At 43.9% G+C, this 11,732-nt stretch overlaps 1 protein-coding gene across 1 annotated transcript; it reads right to left on the bottom strand.

The window, feature by feature from the left end:
• Positions 1-204: 204 nt before the first annotated feature.
• T265_00342 (hypothetical protein) lies at positions 205-10,488 on the bottom strand (the record flags this gene model as incomplete). Its single annotated transcript, XM_009164087.1, has 5 exons — positions 205-805; positions 1,809-2,128; positions 5,463-5,714; positions 5,761-6,090; positions 10,306-10,488. 5 exons carry the CDS (start codon positions 10,426-10,428, stop codon positions 409-411), a joined length of 1,422 nt encoding a protein of 473 aa, XP_009162351.1.
• Positions 10,489-11,732: the final 1,244 nt, after the last annotated feature.

Here is an 11,732-nt window from a genome sequence, read left to right as displayed (position 1 = left end):
ACATAGACCGGAATAAAGATGCAGTACGTGACACCAGAATAACTCAGCTAGTCATTTTGAAAAATCGTTCAGCTGTGACACGCTTCCGGTGCTCAACTGCCATACCACCCGAAGGAAGCACGAGGACTGAGATACTTCCAGGTTGCCCAAGCCTAGACAGGAACAATTAGTTATCAAGCTAAGAAAAAACACAAGTTTCAGAAACTCCAGTTCTGCCATTAAGTAAATTTCTGTAAAAGCTGGGTAAGTGACATACAAGCGTACACAATGTTGCAAGAAAAAGTAACTCGTAGGAGTAAGTCTTCACTAGAATCATTGGAATCACAGAGCTCAGAGGCACACGTCTCAGAGGCAAACTGATGGAGGATACATGGAATATGTGTACAATGAAAACGTGGGGAAAGGTGTTCAACCGTTATGAGTAGGTGTCTGTGAATGCAATGTCTGTGGGCGCAAGTTTAACAAATTATCGGTAATCGACTGATTCGGAGGACGACTCCCTTCATTGGATGGACTGATAACTTTCAAGGCAACAGATTCATCTGAGTGAGTAGGAGGTATTTTCTTTGCGGTGTCGGCAGCGACGGCAGGCGATTGGCACACACCTGTGGTTCGGCCTGATGTAGGACGTCGAACCACCACCAAATCGGAAGCCAATCGGCGCGGGGTGAATGACTTTGCCATTGGGGACTGGATAAAACTGATAGCACTAGATCCTGTTCCCGGACGCGATGATGAACCAGCACGACCTGAACTGGTGGCAAGCAGGCGACGTGCAGCCGGAGAAAGTAGCGATAGTGAGGGACTACAAGAAGGACAATAAAGAGACGTCGCTAGTAAATAAGAAACCAAAAAATCTCTGGAACTGCAGAGAAATCGGTGTTTGCAGTTAAACAGCAATTATGTGAGATAAAAAGTTGTGCAATCCACAATATTCACCCAGAGGGACGTACTGCTTTTGTGATTCGAACGGACTTCGGATTGAACTTATTGGTAAACAGATCAGAATAGAGAAATCGAAATGGAGCGCATTAGATTACAAAATTCACGAAAAAACAAACAGGGCCAGTCAAGTGTTAGTAAGCACCGGGGTTCTGAAATATGCCTTTCAGAGGAAACTGATATCTGCAAAATATCTTGATTATCGCTGAAAAACTACATAAAAAGAGCTGTAAAGAAGGTTTCCCCAAATGATATCCTCAGGGGCTCACCGGTGTTCTCTAAACTGCTTGAAATCATTTACTGTAGTCCATAGGGTCTTCACATGACACAGACCCGAGACAGAAAAGCCAAATAATTCGAATAGTTTTTCATACAAGCAAACTATATCCTGAGGTGGGTGACAACCGTGACACGGTTGTCGTTCTGTCATCAAATTTCACGGTTTCTTACGAACCACCGGGACAGCATAAGGCTGCAGAACCCAGCTGTCTCATACTGATCATACTCTGTTTGTAACGATAAGAAACGCGATAAAACCGAAAACAACAAATTATCACAGCGTACCGACTACACCGTGTAGTGTGAAAGAGCTATAGATTATTATCCTATCGAAAAAAGTCTTTCTGGGAAATATAATAACTATGGTTTTGAATGATGACCCGGTGTTTCCCTCTCGCGCTGGCTGTGTGGCGAAAGTTACTATGTTGTTCAGTGAACTAATAGGTAGAGTCGGAAGTAGGTAGTGAGCAGCAGCAGTTCTGCACGTAGCAGCCTATATTTTCTGGTCTTCTGATTACTTTATTTTAGATGCCAAAGCATGCCAAACGTATGCGGCAATCCATCAGCCATTCAACAAAAGCTGTTACCTTGATATTCCAGAATGTACACGTTTAACGGCTTCGTTCCGATCACGCGTACGCTGGCGACTGGCTTTGTCAGCTAGCTTGTGTGCGAGTTGTTCCCGTTTGGATGGCGATGGAATATGGAAAGCGGGCACTCCAGACATTACTGAGGGTGTGGCAGAGCCGTCATCCAACCGTGCGGGTGTTGAGTCTAGTTGACCCCACGTCATTAGGGGTGAGGCACCCAGGGCTGACAGGGCTGGCGAAGGAGACGTGTCCATGAATTTGAAACCCCCAACTTGTGGTGTGCCCAGTGCTGGATTAAGCTCCTTTCCGTCTAAACCCTATAGTAGGTGTCAACAGAACAAAAAGGAAATATTAATTGGTTGCCGAATTCGCTCACTAAACAAATTATACACACAAGACGGTCATTCATCTAAGAACCAACACCCAGTGCGGAAGCTAAAAATATACGGAAAACCGGTATTGCGGCGCATGGCTCGCGTCTTAATCTTGGGTGCCAGAAGGAACAAGAAGCTTATTTGTAAAACGGACGATCCGTATGTCCTGATCAAATACATTCCTCTTCTCCCCTCCACACCGCAACACAATACCATTATTGGGGAAGGCCAAAAATGGTCCTTATTTGGGAAGTGGTGGTATCCATATTTCACGACGACGAAATAATAGTGTCCCTCGAAACACATACGAATACATACGAAATACATACATATACCGGTCCCTTCTGACAGTTTTGCAGCCTCTTAAAAAAGGGCTCTTTACTGGAAAGTCACTGTGTCGAAAGCTGTTCCCATTTAATGCACCAAAAAATCTCACTTCTCCAACCGGTGCGTTCACCTGCAAAGAAGATACTGTTTTTCCTAGGCGTTTTAATGCGTTCAACCTGAACTACAAGAATTCTATCGGAAAAATTAATAAATTAAGGAAAAGTGTCATCAACATAGCCAGTTGAACGCCGGAACCGTCTTTCTGTTAAACTCTGATCACTCATGTTCAATCAAGATGAAATAATCTTACTGATTCTTTTTTTCATCCGCCCCGCCTTACTTTCTGAAGAAACTGGAAACTGTTTTTTACTGTGAGATATCAGAATGCTTCCATCTTCGACTGAAGGCACCACGAGCACCATGTCGTGCCGCAATGTCATCAATTGATTAGGCCTTGACGGTTAAGTGCTGCAGTAACAGGATGGCAGAGTACGCAAACTCTTTTACTTGTCCCCCAAATCATGATTTCCTAACTGAGAGCTTACTCAACTACAGTGCACCTCAAAAACCAGGGGTAACTGGGTTTCAAAATCACCGAGCTAATGAGCGGCGACTGATTTCGATTCATGAAATGGTGCCGAAACACCATATGGAAAATGGTGGCGACTGCAGATCGCCCTTGGGATTTGCGTACGAATGCCCGCAGTAGATGCAGACCGCGCATGTTGTGCAGAACCACATCGGAAAGTGTCAAATCCACGGAGTGCAAACGTTTGTGGCTGTCGTATTCTGCCCAGGTCACATGCTTCTTTCCTAATGTACCACTCTGATGAAAATTTAACTGCATGACATCCCGTCGTCCGCTCTTTCCTTACCATCGCCTCATTACTCTCCACACCTTTTTAAGCGCTCTGTCACTCCCTGCTTACTCAACGAATCCAGAATAGCTGTGATTTCACGCTGGAGGTTCCGTGTGAAAAAGATAAAGCCGGTGTTTAGTTGTGAATTTGTCATGGGGTGGGATATGTGGTAGTTCATCGTCCTGTGTAATCCAAAGACCTAGAGACGAAACATTGCACGCTAAGTAAACCGACATGAGATAGCTCCGCACAACAGTAATCTGCAAAAATGCTGGGTATGGCAATAGGTATGTGGTTGCGCGGCCAAGACGTGTTACATGCAGGCGATGAGTGTCCATTTCCGCCCGTTCATCCTTATTCACCAACTTGCTCCGATCATCTGAAAATCTACCTATGCCTCGATTTATTCGGGTGTTCTGCCGCGTCTCACATTCTCAGACGTGATTCCCTATCTGACTGCAACAACTGTCATTCAATCAATTGGAAAATGTTTGGGACCGATTAGGAAGTCATCGTTTCAGAGAAATGGATTTATGTCTGGGCAACATTTCGCTTCTGACACAAAAGCCTCGTCAGGCCAGGTGAGTAATTAGGTTGATTGGGTTTTAGGGCAGTCAGAAAACCAATCCGTGAGATTCCTTATGACTAGTGACGCGATCAGTGCTGGCTGTTCAGTCTGATGTTCCTGTTTGTTGGTTAGTGGGGACGATCAACATTTACGATAGATTGGTTGGGGGGGGGTTGTCTTCATGATGAACCAGGATTTTTCGTCCTTGCTTTTTCAGTCTAGGACACCTTAATGGAAAATTCCTTTTGGGGTCGTTCAGAGATTTTGTTCACCTGTGTTCGTCAGAGAGTGCCGGGACAATTGGTTTGAGGATGGGGGTGAGGTGGTTGATTGGATCTAACCCCACTTGGATTTTGTACTTTTAGACCCAGACCGTTCCGCTGATAACTGCACACTGCCTCGTGTCATCTCGGCTGATCTAAAACCGCTCTCCACACGTTTGCAAGTTCTACCCCCTCTATTCTATTCACGCTGGGATGCTTGGCGATTTCAACCGCCTCGGCCACCAGTCGCCGTAGTGTGAATCTTAAACCCCGTCTCAGGATGTCCACATTTTCTAACTCTATCCTATGCCCAGTGTCTAGTGCATGCCCTGCCATTGCCGAATCTTTGACCATCGCCTGGTATTCACCTACGTTTCTCGGTGGTCTGTTAATGGAACGCTCATGCTCACCGATGCTGGTGTGTGATTCCCTGACTGTCTGAACTATATAAACATTCGTACAGTCGTTACATTTTATTCTGTATACGCAGTTTCTAGTCCTATCAACCGGAAGGCGATCCTTCAAATGCACCAACACCCAGCGTAAAGTCCTCCCCTTCTGGAATGCTACTCTAATATTAGCTGTCATTCAAGTTCAATTACACCTGCTTTATCCGGAGTTCGGACAACGTTTCTGCGATGTTGAAAGGTGCTGAGCGACCATCAGTATGTCTTCCGAGGTCATCACTCCTATGGTGACCAAGACTGTGTCTCACGCAGGGTCATTCTCTTTCAACTCAATGGATGAAGTGAGCTGGTTCTGCTTGGTATTTCGGAAGCAGTCGATCGTATTCGCAATACGGATCTCATCGCAACCATCCTACGTACGGTCTGCATCTCACTTGATCAAATACACTGAAAGCTTTCCAAGTGGTCACTCCATTAAAATGAGTCCTATGGGTGTTTCTCCCAGAATATCACTGCAGAACTTTCCCAAGTGATCAGTTGTACCTCCTTAAATAGGCAATCACGGGTCACCAGTTGGGCATTTTGGTAAATTCAAAACTGTCCATCCTGTTTACTCCCTGTCATACTCCTCTGTTTAAACCAGATTGATGCACATGAAGTGCAGTGTAAATCATTTGTAACAGCAACTATTGTGCTATTGGGTTCCATCAGCTTCGTTCAACGTAGAATGGAAATTCGGAAACAGATGCCAGCCCACAATATAAGTACAACAAATCGTCCGTAAGAAAAACAGCTAAGACAGGCGGACGGGCTACAGGAAAAAAACTGTAAGAAAAGACAACATGAGCTTACGATTCTTTGAAGTAACATTTGTTTGGATAATGTTCGTTTTGCCATGGTTACGGATAACGGTCGCTTGAATCGGGTATTTGCCGGTACTATTTTACGCTCTCTAGCTAAGTGGTCCAAAAATTCGTCCTGGGTTTGTGCAACACCATCTGGATTGAAATGCACTGCGTTGTTACCAGTCAGCGTCAAACGCGGTCCAACTTGGAAATGTGCACCGTCAGGGAGAGCTAGTGGTTTCGGTTCGTTGGTCACCAACTAAGAAAAATGTAGAGATAAGTTGACCAAGCAAATGATACCATACATCTGAGGGTGCTTCGAGAGAAGGGAAGAACGAGGATAGTTTGATCCGCTGTTTTTTCTCGGTTTCCTCAATCAGTTCCACAAATGATGCGTCGTCTTCGGTGGTATTGTTGGCTAGATACTTGTCCAGTGTTACGGCTGTAGGATCCGCTAAAAGTATTTGTATGTTGGAGTAGCTTAAGAAAGAAAACAAACCCTTTTCCGGATTTCTTGACTCATTTTCCCTCCAAGTATCCGGGACCGAAGTATCCGAGTTGACAATGCCTGTGCCAGATTCTTGTGTGCCAGCCAGATCGGGAAAATAATCACGCTGAATAATTTTATCTAGGTGCTAAAAAATAAAACCATAGGGATACTCATACAGCTGGATTCACTTTTAGTACGGTAGAACAAAAAACGTGAAGCAAATGATTAGGGCAACTTATAAACATTAAGTTGGGAATAATAAAGTAATAGGCTCAGCTTGGTGCTGTAGTACTTAGCTAAAAGAAAACCTGCAAGACACAGAGTTATCCAGCTTCGTTACTTTTCATACAAACCCTCGATTTTGAAGGTAACGCTGTCCTCGAATCTAATTCATCTTTGAAATCCTAACCCCATGTAAATGGTATTAGTAAGAATTCCAAGAACGTCCAACCTTGGTGTCTTATCCACACCCAAGTACAGACCACTATCGGAGACACCAGGTGGCCGGCTTATTCTCGTCTTGAGACAAAGAAGTACGTAGTCGGAGAATTTTCGGCAAATGTGAGAGAACTGTTGTTTGTAGACTAGATGACCAAACAGGAGTGCAGGAAAGGTCTACGCGATTACAAGGATAAAAGATAGTGTGATATGGATTCACCAACTCGTCCGCCACAGTTAACCTTTGGTTTCGAAGTTATTATCTGGAATTAAATCAAGCAGAAATATCATCCCACATAGCCGAACAGCGATAGCAGGCTTATACGGTTTGTTTGAACGTCCCTTCTGACTGCAGTAAGTGTCACATAAGCAACGAATAAACGAATGTGAACACCAATGTTAGAAATTCATAATTCAAATTCCAACTGAGGGCGAAAAGTGTGTAGCCGGATCGGGTGGACCAGAGTGGAAGCGAAGTCATGCTCAGGTCTCTTATAAGACGAAAGCCCGGCTTAAGTAACGTAAACAACAAATGGGGTCTCGCACTTGTTGCGAAGCTTTTAGAGGTTGAAGAAATGTCAGCCCGATGTTCATAACTCATAAGATGGTTGGCGAAGGAAGAAACGGTATTTCAGCCAAACCTATAATGATTGCTGTTGGATGGCTTCAAACAGCTGAAGGTATACCCAATAACGTAGTCTTATACCCGCTCTTAAATATCATTCCGTCCCCCCTCCCCACCCCCGATATAGAGGTCTTGCTTTGTACGCAGCTGTTACCCAGATGGTCTAAAAAAGACCCGGATGCAGTGCTGGATGCGCTTCAGAACATACGTACATGAATTAATAAAGCAAAAGAACCTGCTACAGAAATGAAACACACGCGTCTCCTAAACGACCTGGATGAGCACGTAGGTCTATTGGACTTGTGAGCACCGCAAAACATATCTTTTTGAACAAAAATTGCTATTTTTGTTTATTCGTTATTATTTTGATTTCAAACAAGGTTTGAATATACGTCTACAACAGGTTATCTGCAACGCGAAGAATGTCGCATCTGGTGCGACGGGGTGTTTGTCTTCACTCAATATAGATAATAAGATGGGAGAAGGTGACTATTGGATGCTCACTGGACTGACAAAAGACGTCCAGATGAATTTCCTAATCTATTGTACAACTACTCCAGGTGTCCATAATTCTCAACCTCCTCAGTGAACGAAAATCTTGACCAAACTCATGATTTCTTAACTAATCTCCATGATCTGTCACCAGGGACTCTGGAACTGTAAACTAAGGGAACATGGGCCAAGGATGGATATCATTTCGACACTTGAAGATCGGCCAACCACAGTACACCAAGCACCTTGAGAAAATGCCGATAGCAACCGGGAATACAAGACATTTCGTTGGACCATACTCAGTTTAAAAAATAAACTGCCTATCTTTACCACCAGTTTCGGTGTGTATTCCTTCATACCATCGAGCAGTACACGTTCCAATACAACAATGCATTGGTTGGACTAAATACGAGAACGTACTCCCGTAGCTCTGAGTGGAAGATGTAATTGCGTCACAATGCAACCCAGTCATGTAACGGACAAGGACAACATTTTCGGTGCCACCGAGTACCCCCTGGCCGATAACGGGATATCAACAATCGCAGAGACTGTTTGAATCTGACTGAAAAACTACGACTGCACAATGCCCGCAGCTACGTACAAACATTTATCCAAATGGAACGCCACCAGGCATGATTGCGATCGACGGCTTTTGTATCGATAATTCCAGAATACCCTTCGTGAAGTTGTTTCAATAGTTGATACCGACGTGTGTGATACGACTACATCATCACTCAACATTAGAAAATGACCCACGATTTGGAAAGCACCCTTACTTTGGTAGGCCATTAACTTCGTGAATATAGAATAACCTGCTACAACAGAGGGTCAAGCGTGGTTACTCTGGCAGTCGCTTGGGCATGAGAAGATGCTGAATTACTTCCGAAAAAATGCTGGATTTCGCTCTCGATTAAAATTTGATGCAACTACTGTCTTGGTCTTCCTTGTTGTAACCTTACTGGGATATTACGTGCAACTGTGCACCTGTATGGCAAAAGGATTACGCTGATTTGTAGTTTGTGCTGAAATCGCAACCCAGCGTTGAGGCGATCGTAAGCATGGCCTGGGATGATTTTTGGAAACTCGAGCACGACCGACAGCGGTTTGTGATCTGTGTGAAGGATAAAATGTTGGTAATGCAGCATGCTGTAATACTTTTTCACAACAATATCTAACGCTTCCGTTTCAATTCGGCTGTAACTGTTCTGCACTACCGATGGTGTGATAAGTGATAACTTTTTCTGGACAGCTTGGAAACTGATACAATAAGACCGCATCAATTCGATATTTCGAAACATCGCCTGTCACGATGATCAGAAGTTCAGGACTGTAACTGATTAAGGATAAATCGGATGTAAGTACGCGATTAATATGAGAAGCTGCTTGACACACGCATGACCAATTCCGTTCAAATGAAGAACAGTCCGTTCGGAAAGTAGAGCAGACAGGAGCTAAGTCTCGGTGAGCTGCTGCAGTTTTAAGGTCTAGGCTGGGTGCTCATATCCGTAAGCGTTTTTATGCACCACTCCGTATTTTTATGTGGTGCTTCCAACGACAGCTGAGGATTCGCGACAACAGATATGTCATAAATCTAAAATAAACATCAAAACGACACTACAAACCATATCTCTTGACTTTTGACGGCATGAACTGATGAAAAAGCCAGTCGGAATACTTCGAAAGGTTCGAATGGGTTGAAGAACACGTTGTGCTATATCAGCAAGTATTCGCCGGTGAGTCGAAGGCTTTAAAATAGCTAGCCTATACGTGATCAGACGTCAAAAGGATTTTAATTGGTTGCGTATGATTAATCATGATGATAACTATGATTAACTACTTCTCACGAGGGTTTGCACCATGTATGTTCGCTTAAATAAACAAACAACCGATACTCGAACTATTTTCAGTCATGAGTTACTTCAGCTCTTCATCGTTTCATCAGCCGTGCGTGAACACCGACGAAAAGTTTCACGCCCCTAATGTCCGCTTCAGAAAACCTGCACAGCAGCCCACCAGAACATCACCCTTTAAAAGGACAACGAGATACCCAACAATAATAAACTTATCAAGTGGGCAAAAACGGATCTTCCTCCACAGTTTGCACATTCAATCGTTTCTTTCCGGGGAAGGAAAGTGGCTAACCGTCTATCACAAACACGAAATCGACATAATATGCCCGGGGCAATGCATGCTGTAGTCCCCAAATAGTACACACGCCTTGGCACGTTTGTCAATGTCAACACCGGAGGAGGAACGTGTACGGCCACTTTCCGTTAACGGACAATCGTCGCACAAAATATAGCATCAATAAGCTATACGTCCCACAGGCTCACAAAAGGTAAAATTTGTTGGTATAAGTAATTTAGATTCTGCTGCGATTCGCGCATGAGGGTGTTGTTTTCACCGATCGATGTCGTCTTCGTAAATAAGTTTGGGTGAACACCGACAACAATTTCATTCTGTAACATCTGAGCACGAAAGCTATGTCAGACTGTTTTTAACACGGCCGAGTCAACGAGCTAACTGACGATCCAATAAAGGAAGTGAATTTACTACCCCACCCACCTAACTGGAAATTTGCTTAAACCCGGAAGTTTGGAATATTACTTAGCAATAAGAATGTCCATCTTGTAGCTGGTGTCACCTGTGTACAAATTCAGCCTCATCTCGCAAATCTGGTTTAAACAATCCACCGCAATAAATGTTAATGCCACAAAATTTATCTTGTACATGATAATACAGATGACTAGTATAAACATTCCAGCACAGGAAAAAGCGCTTACAAATTTTTACGGTACGACATACCTGCATGTATTCTTCCTCCTCTCTGATCGACTGAATGACAACACAACCTTGCACAGCATTGTAAGAGGCCAGTTTCTTGTGTCCATCGAAGGTTGTAACTATTTTGGAAGAGGCGTGTTCCATACTGCGATATAAAGCGCACTAGCCTAGTGGCTAGCAAAACAGGCTTGAACTAGTGCAACGGGTCTGAAATGAAATGAAATGAAACAGTGTAACAATGAAAGCGCCCTTTGAATGAAAATTCTGGAAAAGCATGACAATAGGTTTTCGTATGGAGTTGATAACGGCACTCAAATTATACCGTAGGCTTCTGGCAACTTTGCTGTTTCAGTGAGGAAGGGACTAGACGAATTCCTACCCACTGTCAGGAAGAGACTCGACGTTATTGGTAAACGATGATTCGTGTACCCACGCAGTCCATTAAGGCACGTTGGGAAGTGCTCGCATAACATCCACACTCTCCTCTACCAAATTGACCGGAAAATGTATATAAACGCCCCCTTCTGTTGCTCTGCAAGTCACTCTGAGTGTAATGGCACGATATTTACCTTAGAAAAGCGAATGCTTGCTTATGCACCTTTCTAACAACCCCCAACGACAATATGGCTTCTCATAGTACGGTGTGGTAACTTCGTTTGTCCTAGAGGTTCTGGCATCAAAACTGCAAGTTGAGGTTGTAATTATCAGAAAACGAAAACGAATTCCAAACGCACCTACTGTGCACAAACCAAAGACTTCATAGTGTCAACAGAATAGTCCACCAACTACCACCTTTACCATCAAAGACGGCAAAATCACCATTGATGACGATCCTTCACTGTCGTACACCCACGCAGTTTGTTCGATTATAGTTGAAGACTTCAAGCGCAATAAAAAGAGGTGTGGATTTAGGTGCTAGTCTATTCCAAGCATTCCAACGTACCTACACCTCTAGAGGGTCAATAGGACAGTCTGGAAAGAAACCGATAGCACGAACTCCACTGACATCGATTAGAAACCATTTCCTGCAACGTATCTAGTCAATATAAGCGGGAGATCATGAAGATCCCATCGTGAAAGGTGGACCAACCGACAACACCCAAAGGCTTCAATACATCTTTCGCGATATTCTTCTAAGCTACGCGTCTATCTCGCAGTTTGCGTCCCTCCAGAAGGGACATTGAGAGCAATACTTGTCTCCGCAGATCATGATTCGGCAGGCGCAACACATGGCCGAACAATCATAGTTGATGGTACCCATTTAGTAGCCGCACAACTTAACAAACCTTTTTCAACTACCCTGTAGTAACGGTAATTCTCAGATTAGTTGCCGGTCTGAAACATCCAAGCTGATGTTCCCGTCGAAACAGCCGCCAAAGGTCCACAACGTGTGTTAACACCCAAAACAAGAGTAAGAACACATGTACAGCGCGTCGTATATAAGTTTT

Source organism: Opisthorchis viverrini, assembly GCF_000715545.1.
Source record: "Opisthorchis viverrini unplaced genomic scaffold opera_v5_3, whole genome shotgun sequence".
Taxonomy (NCBI): Eukaryota; Metazoa; Platyhelminthes; class Trematoda; order Opisthorchiida; family Opisthorchiidae; genus Opisthorchis; species Opisthorchis viverrini.
Note: the sequence above shows the minus strand (reverse complement) of the source record. Positions and strands in the feature narration are given on the sequence as shown.